The 17,345-nt window shown below is 37.1% G+C and overlaps 1 protein-coding gene across 1 annotated transcript; it reads left to right on the top strand.

The window, feature by feature from the left end:
- The first annotated feature begins 757 nt into the window (after positions 1 to 757).
- Positions 758 to 2,692, top strand: NKX2-1 (NK2 homeobox 1). The gene is made up of 2 exons (XM_066605839.1): positions 758 to 1,130; positions 2,028 to 2,692. Exons 1-2 carry the CDS (start codon positions 758 to 760, stop codon positions 2,690 to 2,692), a joined length of 1,038 nt encoding a protein of 345 aa, XP_066461936.1.
- The last annotated feature ends 14,653 nt before the right edge of the window (positions 2,693 to 17,345 follow it).

Genomic DNA, 17,345 nt, shown 5'->3' with positions numbered 1-17,345 from the left:
AGGAAGGAAGGAAAGAAGGAAGAGAAAACGAAAGAGAAAGAAAGACGGAAGGAAAAAAAGAAAGGAAAGGAAAAAAACAGAATGAATGCAGGGAAGAAGAATTACACAAATAGATTTAGGTAGGTGCCAGAAATAGAAGGATATCCCTCATAAAAAGATGTGCACAGATACCTAGATAGATAAATTAAATACATAACCGCATTTATTGTAACAAAGATAAATAAACTGATAATAAATACATAGTCACCATTAATATAGATGTAACAACATTGCTAAATATGTGAATAGATCTATCAGATAGATATGCGATAGATAGATAGATAGATAGATAGATAGATAGATAGATAGATAGATAGATAGGAGCACGCAGGCTCTCCTAGTATTAGGGTGGCTGGCAGCAGAGTTGGCTGTGTATCTCTGTACTTATACTGGCTGTCCAGCTCGGGGTACAAGGTGCTATCCTGATGATTAGCCTGTGATCAGCATGTGTGAGCTCATTAGTAGCGCAGGCTCGGGCTGTATTGTCTGCCTCACTGCTGGCTCCGCCTCTGCTGCCTAAAACCTGGCTCCTGCCTAAAACAAACGCAAAGAACCCTCTGAGCTGCTCTCAGCCCAATTAAGGCGGACTTTACGTGTACACCCAACAAGAGCCCGGCGCTACGGCAACAGCACCACAAGATTTGGCAAAAAAAAAAGGAAAAAAAAAAGGGGAGAGAGAGGGAGAGATCTCTTTCTTTTTTCTCCCAGCCTCAGAAACATGTCGATGAGTCCCAAGCACACTACTCCCTTCTCAGTGTCTGATATCTTGAGTCCTCTGGAAGAGAGCTACAAGAAGGTGGCTATGGAGGGCACTGGCTTAGGGGCTCCCCTAGCTGCCTACAGGCAATCTCAGGTGTCTCAGCCTACTATGCAGCAACATGCCATGGGCCACAATGGACCAGTCAGTGCTGCTTACCACATGACAGCTGCAGGGGTTCCCCAACTGTCCCACACCACAATGGGGGGCTACTGCAATGGCAACCTGGGCAACTTGGGCAATATGAGCGAGCTGCCACCTTATCAGGAGACTATGAGGAATAGTTCAGCTACTGGATGGTATGGAACCAACCCGGACCCAAGATTTTCTACAAGTAAGTAGTTACTGTTTATGGTGCACACAAATATATATAATTGATACTACGATATAATATAATATATACGACTATATGCTGGGATGTGCAGCAAATTACATCACAGCTTCCATTCAGTGATTGATACTGAAGCGTGCAGCATACAACCTCAGTGATCTGCTGTAAATGTATTTATAATTTTTTTTAATAAATTTAATTAAATGTATATGAAATTGTAAATGGTTTTTTTTCTATTATTTACAACACTTCACGGAGGTTTTCTGCAGCTCACTTACTGTTTTCAATATCAACCATGTGATGCCATTTTTTGCACACCGCTGTATATATACACTAGTATATATGCCTTACAGAACATGACTCTTTATGTTTTGCATATTAGTATGTATACTGGCCTATATTTAATGAAGGTTTAGTAGACAGAAACAATCATTCTTTATATTCACGAATCAATTATAGTCGTTCTTTTCTGTAGTAACCATATACGGTTTTCCAATTTGCTAAAAAAAAGTTTAAGTATTGCAAAAAATAGGCTATTTAGTAACGATAGTAATCATCTAAACAACTATGAATCTAATGTACTATAAAAGAGCTTAACTTCTAGGTGCCTGGACAACTTTGTCAATACTATAAAAGCACAAGAACGTCATACAGACATTCTGATATCCGTATGCTATATAACCTTATCATTATTAGGATTACCACTATTATAATATAATAATATATTATTACTATTTGAGATATATATATATATATATATATATATATATATATAAATATATATATATATATATATATATATATATAAAGGCATATTTAGTTATATACTGATATTGCATTTACTTTAGTTGCTATGTACCATTCTCATCCTGTTTCTGTTCTCTTTTATTCTTTTATTAGTCTCCCGTTTCATGGGTCCCTCCAATGGAATGAATATGGGAAGTCTTGGCAATATGGCCTCATTAGGAGATGTGGGTAAGAGTATGGCTCCACTTCAAAGCACCCCAAGAAGGAAGCGTAGGGTGCTGTTTTCTCAGGCCCAAGTTTACGAGCTGGAACGGAGATTCAAACAGCAAAAATACCTATCTGCTCCAGAGAGGGAACACTTGGCCAGTATGATCCATCTGACTCCAACTCAGGTGAAGATCTGGTTCCAGAATCACCGCTACAAGATGAAGAGACAAGCCAAGGACAAGGCAGCACAACAGCAGATGCAACAGGACAATAGTTCTTGTCAGCAACAGCAATCTCCAAGACGGGTAGCAGTTCCAGTGTTGGTTAAGGATGGCAAGCCATGCCAGGCAGGCTCCAATACCCCAACCACTGCCCTTCAGAACCATCAGCAGCAGACAGCCACAGCTCTTACAGTGACCACCAATGGCTTGGGGCAACATCAAAGCCACCAAACAAACAGTGCAGGCCAGTCTCCAGATATGGGTCAGCACTCCAGCAGCCCATCAAGTCTCCAGAGCCAGGTCACCAACCTTTCTCATCTAAATACTTCTAGTTCTGACTATGGTACAGCCATGTCCTGCTCTACCTTACTATATGGCAGGACATGGTGAATAAAACCCAGGTCCCTCTGTCCCCAGGCAACCCTTCTTCTCTCTTAAAAAAAGATGGAAAAAAAGAAAAAACGTGCAGTACTTTAGGGGGGGATGGATTTATAAGAGGGTTTCTCTGAGCAATCCAAAAAGAGAAGGGGAAGGATAGAGGAGATAGTTATTAATCTGGATGGATGGTACTCAAAATGTCAGATGGAAAGGAGGATTGGACTTCAGACTACCTTCCCACGTTACCTGCTTGTATATAGGGCTACACTGAATGAAGATCTGGGGGTTAATCCATTCACTCCAATATTAAACTGAAGATTTTATTTTTTAAGTTCCTTGTGACATTGTAACCTTTGGAATATTTAGTTTTTAGTAGCCTGTAAATTTGGTTGTAAAAAAAACCCAAACAAATGAGACCCCTTCCTTTTTAATATTGCAATATTTGACACCTATTTAGCTTCCCAGATCAGAATTATTGGATGCCGTATCTTCTCTGCATACAAATCCAATCAATGTAAATGATGCTCATTTAAAAAAAATGCAGTAATTTATTTTCTTTTTTTATTTTCTAGTTTATTTTATCTGTATATTTTTGCTGCAAGTGTTTGGATTGAGAGAGGAAATATGATTTCTGTCCTGAATAAAATGATACCACTGCACCAATAATGAATTTGAATGGACCTGGAGATACTTATGGGCCAGTACATTATTTATGGGTGTCACTTTTTAATGTTTGCCTGCCAGACCCTATCTTTAAAACGTATTCCATAGAAAAGTCTGAATGAACACATGATGTCTTTGACATAGATGACTATGTAGAAATGAATTCTATTTTATTCTCCAGTCTGTCCTTTTCATATTGCTTGTTAAACTATCAGTTATATTGTATTCATGCACAGGGATAATTTATGAGACCTCGCTGAACCCACTGGATTTATGTGACACCAATTTATTATTAAACAGGTGTATGATTCTTTCATGATATCATCGCTCCTTTGTCCTTATTGATGAATTCGGTTCATAAAGTTTTCTCCATTTTATTTCTGTTTTACTTTGCTGAAATTATATGCATGAAAAAAACACAACAAAAGTACATGAGCCTGTATTATGGGAAAACATATTACTGACACTGTGCAGAAAGCGCTATTGTGTGGCTCCGCAGAAAGAAATGATCGGTGTGCTATTAATATATGAAAACGGACATATTTGGAATGATTTAGACGATTTCTCATTCTGGATAACAGAATCATATATATATATATATATATATATATATATATATATATATATATATATATATATATATATATATATATATATATATATCTCCATTCAGTGTTTAATACTGAAGACAGTGAGCTGCATAAAACCTCCGCGATCTATTTTTTTTTATTTAATAACATTTTAATTTAATTACGTCTCCATTTCCTTCCCTATTATTTACATCAGGACACGGAGGTTTTGTACTACTTTCCTGTCTTTTTTCAATATCAAACCCCGAATGGGGAATGTGATCCTTTTTATTTTTGCAAACCCCAGTATACATATATTTAAAGTCTTTTAAATATATTTGCGTGTGAGCCATAGGTAGTTATATATATGGACATATTGTATATGCATATATGTGTATCTATAATTACGGCATATTAAACATATTTACGTGTGAGTCATACAGTAGGTTGTTGTGTAGCAAAGATTAAACGCAGAGCAGCTTTGTCATTTAAATCCGAGAACATGCTCTTGGCTTGGTTGTAATTGATGGAATGATTATTTTGTACATCTACTTATCCTCCTTACAAAAGATTTGGTTGTCATTAAATCAACTAATTTTCATTTTGTCCCATGTCGGCTAAAGCTAGGAGCTTCTTTGCCTGCTCCATAGAAAGGTGAGCCGTGCAGTTTAAGGCGCTAGAGAGCCTGCAAATAAGGAATGGAGGGGGATTTACATATCAATCAGCAAGAAAGTAAATAACATGGGGCTCCCCAGCCTCTTACGCTTCCCTATACAATTTTGCATTCCCCCCACTTGTGAATTATCAGCCGTGTATAGCGTAGTGGACATATGCTATATCACAACATAGTACAGAATTTAGAAGTTAAAGCTTGGAGTGGCAGGATTTGTCACTTCAATACAGCTAAGTCCTGTCTCTACATCTATTGCTACTGCTAATAACTAAAGGGAAAACTATTTCAGCTAATCCAAGCTTTTGTTTGTCATACTTAGCTTGTTTCTAGTATTCACAGCGTTATTATAAAACTATTAAATATCAAGCATATTGGAAATGTAAATTACATAAATTACCATATTAAAGTATGTGTCATTAATCTAAATAAAATTAGAAATATGGTAAATAAATAAAAAAACACAAGAAACAAGCTGCACAACCCCAGTATATGTCGGCTAGGGGCTAAGGTGTAATGCTGAGGTTTGTAGTTGTTATTGCAAGGTATTTAATATTGCATGAAATGTATTATGCAAGGTAGTATTATTTAGCTCAGGTTTTTACTGTGGGAGTCTCTGTGGCTACATTTGTCCTTCCAAACCCACTTATGAGGATAACTGTAACCTTGGCTACTTGGGGAAAAGGCTCACACAGCCTACTGCGTTTACTGATCTGACCTCCACAATGGAAATCTGGAGGAAAATGCAAAATTTTTCAAGAATGTTAATCCTGCAGTTGCCCACTAGTCAGTTTTAATTATCTCGCGATTATCTCGTGGTTTTCATCTATCTATCTATCTATCTATCTATCTATCTATCTATCTATCTATCTATCTATCTATCTTAAATAAAGTAGACTTGAATAAATAAAGAAAGGACCAGAAGTCAGAGAAAAATAGCTAGTATGGTGTAACTACATGGACAGATAGATAGAAAGAAAAAAAGATAGACATATAATACATGGATGTACTTAGCTATGTATTATATAGCTTTAAGGGTTTATGTCACCTATTCATCAAGTTTTTTTAGTCTTAAATAATGGGAAAGCAATATTATCTCATCTGAACCAAAAGTCCCCAAGTGTAGAAAACATAAGATTGTTCTACACAGGCAATCCATGATGTATATGGGTTGGTGATTCCAGATAAAGCTTCTCATTTATCTGTAAAACAAGACCCTCTAAATGTAGTTTTAATATTATTTATATTTAGCAATAAATTCAGAAAATAATTTCCTTTTACTCTGATGTATAATAATCACCTACAGAAAAAATAAATAAATAACAATTTGTTCTGAAATAATATAATTGTATCAGGACATCAGCAGTCTGCTTATTTTCATGTAAAATAAATGATCTAATGCCATAGGGCAATTCCTTTGCTTCAGTTATTTATTATTGTTTTGTACTGACTGGCGATTTAATGACATAAGCATTTTTTTTAAATGTTATATTTTTTCATCTTTATTTACTCGAATTAAAGTTACATTTTTTTTAGTTAATTTTATTCTGTGTAATGTTGTCCTAATTATATTAATCACAACAGTTCTTCACTTTTACAATATTATTATTATGGTTTAGGTAAATTAAAGCCTTAATCAGGAGAATATGTTACTCTTTCACCCCCTCCCCCCTTACTTCCCTCTAGATTTACCTATCTTCAAAAATGCATATTAAAATAGATGAGTAATTAAAGTGGGAATCTATGAATAAAAATAAAGAACCCATAATGACCACAGCATAGAACGGGTGACAGCAACGCTAATAATATACAATTATTATTATTGTTGACATACTTATGATGTTTCATAGAATATTTTATTCCCAAAAAGAAAGTAAATACTCAAAAAGAAAACGATCCTGCATTAAAGTGAAAATGTATAAAATCATGTAAACATACATATATCAAGAAATTAATTCACATGTGGGTGTATATATATATATATATATATATATATATATATATATATATAATATACTCACATGTATAATAATAATAATGATTAATATTTAGAGTAAACATTTAATACACTTTTAGAATATACTTAATTATGCAGTGTTGTCAAATACACGGAAGAATGAATATGTGCAGAAATCCTCATCAATTTTGAGGAAGGAACATTTATTTAAAACATATTTTATTAACATTTTTTTAATATGCTCATATATAAATGTACTATTTGAATATAAAACATACACTCATGTTATTACTATATATGCAATCTAAGTATTGGTGTGTTTATTTCATGATTTCTATCATGGGTTTTATATTTATTTTGCAGGTTTAGTGTCACTTTTTAGTATCAGTATACAATACTAATAGCACTATAGTTATTATATAGTGTGCCTAGAACATGTTGCTTGCAGTCTGGTAACATTCATTTGTGATCTCGATCATCATGTCTGAATCACAGGTTGGCTAGGGTATATTCACATAGGAAATTTATCTGTCCGATTTTCAGACCGCAAAAATCAGACCGAAATCAGCTAGAAATAAAGCACCGAATTTTAAATGGTTATATTCATATGGGCAATTTTTAAATCAGACGAACAGTCCGAGCAAATAAAATCGCAGAATGATTTGTGCTGTGATTTTTCGAACGAGAATCGCCCAATCAAGTCTACGAGTGTATTTAAAAAAACGGATTGATGCAGTTGTGATCCGTTTTATAATCTGTAACCATGGTGACCATAAAAAAAATAAAAAGAAACAAGAAGTGCGGAGCCTGGACAAGTATACGTTTTTTTTATATATATGTAAAAATGAATGCAAAATGGATGAAAATTGTGTGGAAAAATGACATAAATGCATAAAAAGCACATGAAAATCACAGAAAAATCAGACCAATTTTTCAGGACTGATAAAAAAATAAGGGCCTTTGTGCATACAGCCTTATTTGCACTGTTCTTTGGAAATCACAAGTCCTAATATAAAGACCTTCCTGGCTGTAGCTGTTGCATCCCCTATAGCTGGAAGTCCCAGTGATCAGTGTGGGCTCTCTCTATGCCATGTCTCTGTACAAAGGCAATACAATTATATAGCTAAACCATTTCAAATAGTCAAAGAAAAAAAATGTTGCAAAATACACGGAGCTGGGATATTAGAAAGACCTGCCTGCAGAGGTCTGTAACCATCATCCTTTCTTCAATTCATTTCCAAGAAGAGGATCTGGTGAGTGATTCGGATTCAATACACATAATCAGTCGGATGCCTTATTTCCATTAGAAAACAGTTCCATTTTCAATCATGCAGGGATGCAGTGTAAAAAAAAGGAACCACTCCAGATGGGGGGTTGTAGGGTAGTGTGTGGTATGGGCTGGGTTGGGGGGTGGTGGTGGGGGTGACATAGGTCTTGGAATATCCTGCCAGGGACTAAATGCTGTATCTTCTACCTCTGTGTAATAATGTTGTATTTTAAGATTTTTTTTTTGCATGACTGATAAGTACTTCTTCTACTACAACAACCACTGAGAGAATATCATTTAATTGCTCTCAAAACTCTTTGTCTGAAGGAATTGGGGAATCCCTGGTGTAAACTTCAGCTCCAAGAATAATAATTGTGGAAGGGAAATAGAAAACTTTGATTGTTCTTTTCTGATCTCTTAAGGTTAACGGTCATTTATATCAAGAGTATTTCTTAGCTAATAATTTGGAGGAACATGTGTGAATGAAGCATACAGACCTATATATAGTAAATCTAAAAACAGAACAATAAAAAAACAATAGGAGAGCTTGCAGTTCTTGCACTAAATATATGATTACAAGCGTATACAAAGTCACCTAAAGAAGACAAGGAGCCTACCCCTCCCTTCAACACTTGCAGCCAGAATCCCCTGATAGGACTCCAGAGCATTAGAGACTTTTCACATGGGATGGAATAGGCTGCAACAGCATTGTGCAATACACCTTCCTTGAATTCTGCACCAAAATCCACACTGCTAAATGCTGATTTTGATGTGGAGTTGCCAGCAGGTTTCTACTATTTTCAATTCTGCACCAAAATCTACACATTAGCAGTGCAGATTTTGGGGCTGATTTATTCTGCAGGAGAGCATATTTCGCAATACTGTTGTGGAATATGCTGTCCTCTGTGAAAGGTCCGTTATAATGACTCCTTGTCCATACTTTAGAACATATTCTATGTGTTTAGGCCACTTTCAGATGAGCATCTTTTTGCTTTGTATTTGGTCCATGCTTTGTGGACTGTAATAGGGAGCTAATGTAAGTCTATGTATCTATTCATATGGCCATTTTTTAGAAATGCAGCATGACCTATTTTTCCCGCATTTACCTCTGAATTGCAATTAGTTTCCATTGAGCAAATAAGTATCAGTATTTATCAAGTAAAAACTAAAATATACAGAGTCAAATAGAGATCAAATAGTGATGAAATACTGATGACATAGGGTTGTAATGTAATCTGTAACATGTCCACAATACGGATTACAGATGTGTACAGCTTAAGTCTGAACATTGCCTTTGTGTATAGCATAGACACTTTCCACCCCGCCATACCGTGCACATCTCCAGCCCCTTTACCTTCTGTATCACCCCATTACTTGTAGTATGTAAGCTCGTTGGACCAGGCCCCTCACCCCTACTGTTTCCATCAATCGATTACTACATGTAACCGTGGTTTTTGTATCTTTGTTTTTGTATCTGTTCTCCCCTGGTTTGTAAGCGCTGGGGAATATGTTGACACTATATAAATAAAGATTATTATTATTATGTTGCAATATACTACTCGGAAACCAGCCTTATAGTGATGATGCTTCTAAACTCAGAATGCTCATCAGTCGTCATCCTCTCAATATCTATTTTATTTATACATCATTATTTTAATTACTTCATATGTTACTTGGAATTTTCCAGGGAGTATATGGTTAAGTGTCTATTCATTCACTTGAAGCTTGTTCAAATTCCCTCCCAGGCAGAGCTGGAGATCTAGAGATTTCTTTTCTTACATGCAAGAATGAAAAAAGCTTTGATTCTAGAAATTCTATGTATAGACAGACAACTCAATTGGGTCACAAAGAATAAAACAAATCCAAATTAATATGTTTTATATAGTAATAAAATCTGTTTCTATAATTATTACACATTGTAAACAAGTTAGTAATTAGTGCAGTGTGGTGGTGCCCCCCTCCCCACAGCTATATAAATGCAGTGACCATAGTATTTCATGTGCATAGATAACTTTACAAATGGTTTTTCGACTCCCCATATCAGTGTTTCTCTTGAACATTGCTGTAAGGGTATATTCTTCAGTTCTGACAAATTGTGCCAACTTTTTTGTGTGATTTTCACCCAATTTTTATGCATTTATGAGATTTCTCTCTACTATTTTCATCCATTTTACATTTGATTTTTACATGTCTAAAAAGGAAAACAAAAATGCATGATGGGTTCTGCACACTTATTTTTAAAGGCTACCATAGTTACATGTGATAAAAATGGATCGCTTTCAATGAGTGTAATCCGTTTTTTAAAACGCACCTATAGATTTGAATTGGCAATTTTCGTCAAAAAATCGCACAATGCATTGCAATCTGCCGTAGCTTCCGCACCACAATCCGCAGGATACTTGTGGATATTGATACGGAATTGAAAATGGTTTAAGACGTAACTAGAATTTCTCATCAAAATCTACAGTATATTTTTACCTGTGGATTTTGGTGTGGAGTTCCATAGCTGCAGATTTGGCTGCGTCCTGCGATGTAATTCAGTCCTATATGAAAGGTAACTAAGAAGTGATTTCTCCCCTATACATTGCGCCATACAGATTATAGCGATAACTCATCATGCTTTCCAGGTTTGAGCGCACATTATCCAGCAATTTATGCCGTAATGACCTGAGCTGTGAGGTTGAGTGAGCAGATAGGACATTTATGAACAGAAGCGCATTAATAAATAAGTGCATTTGACTTGCTGTTACAGTAGATTTGTGAATTTAAGAGAGGAAGGTAAGAGGAGAATGATATTGTGAAAAATAATACAGCCTGATACTAGACAACAGGGTGGAAGATGATATAGAGGGGGAAGGGGCTGAAATAGAAGGGGAACATGAGGTATGTTTCAGGAAACATTGGGTATATGAAGTTGGGGTGCAAGACTGTGAATAACAATATGGATGTGAAATCGAACCCAAGAGAGGAAATTCCCCATCCTGGAAGAGAACACTAACAACATCACAGAAGCTTATGTCATATCTACATATCTAATAAAATAATGGTAATTATTAAACATTTCCAAAGACCTGATGTATGATGAAGATACTAAGACTAATGATAATGTATCTTATTAGTACATTATTTACCGGATTCCAGGTATCTTTATGCTCAGTGTCCCAATAGTCAACTCCAATGGAAGATCAATAAAAAATGGCCAAGTCTTTTGCTCAAGGCTTGAGATAATTTCAGTCCATTGTATCTAATAGAACACTGTTGTCTAGAGAGCTCATTATTGTTTGAGTAATACAAAATAACATTACATATAATACTATAAATATTACATACTGTATAGAGATACAGGACATGGAGCAGAGAAGGCAGATTAGGAGTAGAGAGAATTATTACATATGTGACAAACACTCATAGACTGGAGTTACCAATGCATAGATAGATTTAGAAATCCTCCTTTATTCCATATCAAAGTGCAACGCGTTTCATCGCATATAGCGACTTTCTCAAGCACAGTACTGTGCTTGAGAAAGTCGCTATATGCGATGAAACGCGTTGCACTTTGATATGGAATAAAGGAGGATTTCTAAATCTATCTATGCATTGGTAACTCCATTCCCTGGGGAAATTGGATCCAAAAGGAGCGCAGGAACTTTTTTATTTCACTATTCATTGCTCAGTGGATCACACCCAGAGTGTGATACAGATTCCTAGCAGCTCTCCTGATATAGCCCGTCAGGATTCCGTGGATACGCAGGGAGACGATTGGCATGATACATTAAGGCGACCCAGGACTTGGAGGTGTAGGTGGGGCTCAGGACCGGGCTCCACTATACACTGGGTGAGTCCATTTTTGTTGATTGATTGCCCGTATTGGGTTGCTTCCCATTGGTCGTGGTGCGCTGTCCTGATACATATATATTAAACACTCATAGATGATAGGCATCTGCAGACAGAGAGGGGGATTATTGTTTTGGCCAATGAAATTGCTCCAAAACTTTATCAAAGTTGATGAAAAATGTCTGTTGTGCACATTGATCTCAGTAATCTTGTTGCTACAATCAAGAGTCTAAGGGCTGCTTCACATGCATGTATTTGCGTGCGCAATACACAAAAAAATAGAACCCATTGATGTCAATTGGTTTGTACGCATTTCCGCACCAAGGGTCCCTTTAGAAGGGAATGGGGGGTGCGCAAATGCACATGCAATGTGCAAGACCATGCGTGAAATGCTGCGCAATTCTGCTAGAAAAATAACTAATTAGATGAATTAGCCATTGAAACCGGGGCCAGCTTGTGTCTGTGTGCAAAAAACCATTCTCTGCGGGCATGTGATTTACGCCAGTACGTGCTCAACAAAGACTCATTGATGGCACAAATACGTTGCACTATGGCATACACAATTGCACATACATTCGTCTGAAGCCTTAGGGTGCTTTCACTGGTGGGAGAATTAGGGCTTGTTTATGTGGGCATAGGCACCTTTCAGTCTTGCAAATATGCAAACTGTGACTACAATTTTCACAGCTCCAGCGTGTTTGTACACACAAAAGAATACACAGAAATTCACAAGCTTTGTATGTATAAGCGAATGTGCAAGTTTGCAGTGAATAAACACAAGAAATTGCATAAAACATTCCGCAAAATGCGTTTTGCAGATAAAAACACAACAGAATCCATATTATTTGACAAAATCTGCAACTGCGCTCCATCCTTCAGAATAATTTCAGAAAGCACCCCAACAGAAGAATTTCCCTATGCGGGTTAATGTAGCAGTTTTATTGTATTGACTTTTCATATATTATATGCTATATATGATCTACTGGAAATTAGTTTTTTTACATTTGTCCTCACGGTAGCATTTACCTGCTCTGGATGCGAATGTTGAATGTTGTATGTGTTTATTGTACCTATCTGGTGGGAATGTTTTTTTAAGGTGGAGGGAACTTATTCTCTACCTGATACAAAAAATGGTAGTAGATGTGTATATATATATATATATATATATATATATATATATATAATTTCTATCTATCTACCTATCCTGTAGTGAATGCAGGCTGCATACATGTACCAGCTCCTTGACTCCGTGCAGATTCAAATTAGTATGGAGCCATAATACAGAGCCCTTAACTTCTATGAGCCCATACTACCATACTGTACCTCCGTGTGGCTTTGCCATGTGCATTTGGCCTTCATCTACTACAAATAGCAGGAGTGAACTATTACAAGATTATATGGCCACTGCCTGTAAACACACAACAAAAGTGAGATTTGGAAGATAAATAATGATCGAATGTTAGAAGCAGAAATGGTAGAATCCATTCAATAGTTTTCAGATTTGCATTGAATCAAAGCAATTCGGATTTTAGAAAAAGAAACTCTAAAACATTTTGTAAGATTTTTTTCTATATTGAGTAGAGAAAATGCATGAAAAGAATATAGACAATATTCTGATTAAAGAGCAAATGGATAGCAAGACATTACTATGAAAAGAGAGAAGGAGTGAGAAGAAAAAGCAATCTGGGTGAAAAGAAGAAAAGAAAAAGGTCTCCTTATACCAGGAGATAATTGAGAGGGGACTAATTAGAGGAAGATACAATTTTAAGGTAGAATAAGGTAGATGCAATACTGTGGGTCACAAATTCTCTTTTAAGCCTGCTGAACTGTGTATTGATGGGTTCTTGTCCTGATTGTCACACTGGACAAACAATTAAAATGTTCCAGAAGACCTCTGCAGCACGAGCACGCCGGAGCCGGACAGAAGGAGGCAGACAGCGCATGCGCAGAAGACCTCTGCAGCGCGAGCACGCCGGAGCCGGAGAGAAGAGGGAAGACAGCGCAAGCGAGTCTAATCCAGGGAGAAGGCAGCTTTAGTCGGCGCCATTGAGACGGGGACGCCAGCACCGGAGGGGTAAGTGTATAACTTCTGTATGGCCAATATTTAATGCATGATGTATATTACAAAGTGCATTAATATGGCCATACAGAAGTGCTTAACCCCACTTGCTGTCACGGGATAACCCCTTTAAGGGGGAAACACAAAGTCTTCGTATTACAGACTTATAGGCATTCTGCGTACTACCATATAAGTGACCATATAAGCTAACTAAATCATACAATTTGGGTCATGCCCCAGTTTATTGTTTCATGGATTCCCAATGAATCCATGCAAGCTGAGACAAATTCTCTTTGGCAGTGGTTTAAAAATGTGTCCTCCCTCACCTACTATGTCTACTGCTTGTCCTGGTCTTGAAATCTGTGTAAAAAGCCTTCTGTGTCTCCATATGTGCATGAGTCCTTATTATGCACCAGAAATTAACAGTTTAGGAATATAGATCCCATTCACATAAATCCGGCCCTCCAATCAGCACAATAGTTTTAGACTAGGTTCCCATATGTCTGGCTATCAAGTTTTTTCCCTCCATTATCACGTCGGGGGTGGGGTCCCTGATGGCCAGACATTTGGGAACCCAAACTACTAATGCCAGAACTGATTCCATAGTTTTCTATAGGATCGCTCATTGCATCCAGCTCATAATTCTTCAAAAATATTACATGAGGCTGGACCTATATACAAGGTGCAAAAAAGTGTTATCATTTGTGTCCATTTCAGACATAAAACAACTGGCTGGACACAACCAATAAATATGGACACAGTGTTGAAGGTGATGGTGATGTTTATTACAAAAAATATCCTGTAATCTCCTATGGGCTCAGTTTGTGCCCAGTGGCTTCAGTTGGTGCGACTGAACCATTCTTTGTGCTGGACAGAGTAGCATTGTGTTTAACATATCTCTACCTGGCTATGAATGCTAGACCACTGGACAAAGTGCACAACTTTTATAATCAGTTGTGTCCAATTCCTGGCTGCATACAACTGTTACGTGTGAACAAAACCTAAATTGGGTGAATACACTATATGGACAAAAGTATTTGGACACTGCATGTCTTTCAGATAAAGTGCTTTATTATTCTATAGAGTAAGGTGTCAGCCCTCCTTTGGCTTGTATTGCAGCGGCAGCACTTTGAGGCATATTTTCCTCAAGTTCTCTGTAAAGTCTGGACAGGAATAGCTTGCCATTCTTCGTGCAAGGCTGTGAGAAGAGATTGTTGTGAAGTTGGGCGTGGGTGGCGATGTCGTACCCATCGCTCCAGTTCATCCCACAAGTGCTTGATCAGATAAATGGTTATTGCAAAATGAGCAGCTTTTTGTTTTACCCATGTCCTTCCCAGCCTACCATTCGGCAAACTCAGTATTTGCATATTTGCTGATTTTCTGCAGTGTCCAAATACTTTTGTCCATATAGTGTATATCAAAGGGTCAAGAATAGAAAACAACAAATAATGAGTTGTTACATGAAGAAGATGCAGACTTAAAAGAATAAGTAAATATAGCAAAAATAAGGAAGACGTAGAAGATAATATAAGGCAAAAGGATATTGAGAAACCTGGATACCACAAGATGGAGTAGGAATATAAGAGGGATAGACAGACGATTGTAGAAGAAGAAAGCAACAAGGAGACAGATAAAAACCAAGAAAGGAAGAGGCTTAAAAGAGGGGTATGTGTAGAATGAAGAGAGGGAGGGATGCTGGAATACAATAAAATGCTATTAATGCTAATTTGACTTCCTTTAATCCAGTTCCTAGATCACAAACAGGTTCTGTGCTTAGGATGCTCAGCTGCCTTAGTGGGGTCATAGACAAGATGAGAAACAAATGCTAGCTGCACAATTTCTCTCAGTGATTTCAAAAGGACAATTTCTAACACTCTGGGCAAAGCAATTTTGCTAAAGCAGCACATGTAAATACTCGGCTTTCATGGGAGCTGCTTCGATTTTTTTTTAAACTAGCATAAACTTTCCATAAATATTAATTCACAATTACAGTCATAATTTGAAGATTATAGTCTTTGTGGAATTGTCAGTCAATTAAAAAGTGACTAATTTACAGTTAGCAATCCAATCCTAAAATCACAGAGCTGGAATTTGCAGATTGGAGCCCAATTTGCTTAATGAATACATTTATTGAATAGTAATGGAGTCCTGTACACAGCATTATTATGCAAAAACAAACAAAATCTTTTATGAAGCAGTCATTCACACACAGACATCTCATTCTTCTCAGAACTGCCATCGCTACTGATGCATTTAATTTAGGTACTTAAGTCGGGACGACTGTTTCGTTATGGATGCGCTGACTATGGAACATGTAGAGCAGCCGGCTCTTCTGTTCGTGCTGGAATATTATTTGTACAAGAAGCATAAACTTACAAATCAACCTTAAAATACTTGTTATCTCCCATATAACTAAAGAGACTGGGAGTCTCTAATATACAACACAGTACAAGACGTTCACCTGGTCTGTCAAGTCTCTCCTTATATTATTTCCCATTTAATTTTCTCTTTGGATAGATGTATGATTATTCCTGGCATATTTACACTTACTTACTGATGAATTTCCAACTACGTCTACTGGAAGTTTGTTGTCTGTTCAAATTTTAAAGTGAATGTCCAGCTTTTAATACTACTCAGTTTTTTGGATACAGAGTTCCAAATACTCTGCTACTCTTTACTCACCCATAAGGTCTCTTTCACACAGGCAACAGCGATATCGCCACTACAAAATTGCAGCGATATCGCAGCAATGTGCCTGCGATTTTGTAGCGACAGTGATAAAATCGTGCGATAAACTTGCGAGAAGGTTAAGCCCTATTCCAAAACTAAGCCCTAGCTGCACTCCAAAAAAAAGGGAATACTTACCTAGCAGGCTCAGTCCGGGTCCTCCTGCTGCACTCCAGAATGTCCTGCAGTCCTCGCTCGCCCACAGAAGAACACTTCCTGGTTGCTGGATTCATAAATCCTGCCTCCAGGAAGCATTGGCTGTGATTGGTTCATCCAGCACTGCTCAGTTAATCAGTGCAGCGCTTGATGAACCAATAGCTTTCTGTGTTGCAATGTGACAAAAACAAAGGCTCCAGAGGGAAAAAGGGGCTACAAAACAATGCAAATCGCGTCAGTATAGAGAATGTCACTATTGTTTTTTTTAACAACGTAGCATCAGACAAAACATCGCTAATGTGAAAGAAGCCATTAGAAACCATGGGCTTCACATACATGCGTTTTGTAGCACTGTCGCAGCGCTACAAAATCATGTGGTTTTCTAACCCATGTGAAAGCAGACTAAAGAAAAATATAAAATTCTAGAGTAAGGTTGAGATTACAGTCTAAGGATTTATGTTTGAGTAGAAAAGAAGTTGTATCAATCAGTCAGTCTTCAGTAAGCTCCCCCTAGTGGCATCTGAAAGCAGGCAGACTTTTATCATTTTATGACTTTGTAAATGTAGTTTAATCCCTTCCCACCATAGGACATAAGTTTACTTCCTGGCTGGGAAGTACTTACCACAAATGAATGTAAACTTACATGCTGTGTGTAACCCCTTAACGACAGAGGGCGTACAGTTATGTCCTGTCCATTCAGGGTTTGTATGGAGGGGGATTGGTTGTGGATCCATACAATGTCGGTTCCGGCTGTTTCTCACAA

Source organism: Eleutherodactylus coqui, chromosome 6 (genome assembly GCF_035609145.1).
Source record: "Eleutherodactylus coqui strain aEleCoq1 chromosome 6, aEleCoq1.hap1, whole genome shotgun sequence".
Classification (NCBI taxonomy): Eukaryota; Metazoa; Chordata; class Amphibia; order Anura; family Eleutherodactylidae; genus Eleutherodactylus; species Eleutherodactylus coqui.
Note: the sequence above shows the minus strand (reverse complement) of the source record. Positions and strands in the feature narration are given on the sequence as shown.

Coding starts and splice junctions, on each gene's coding strand:
- NKX2-1 (XM_066605839.1), top strand. CDS start 758: ATGTCGATGAGTCCCAAGCACACTACTCCCTTCTCAGTGTCTGATATC. Junction 1,131..2,027: donor GGACCCAAGATTTTCTACAA/GTAAGTAGTTAC, acceptor TTCTTTTATTAG/TCTCCCGTTTCATGGGTCCC.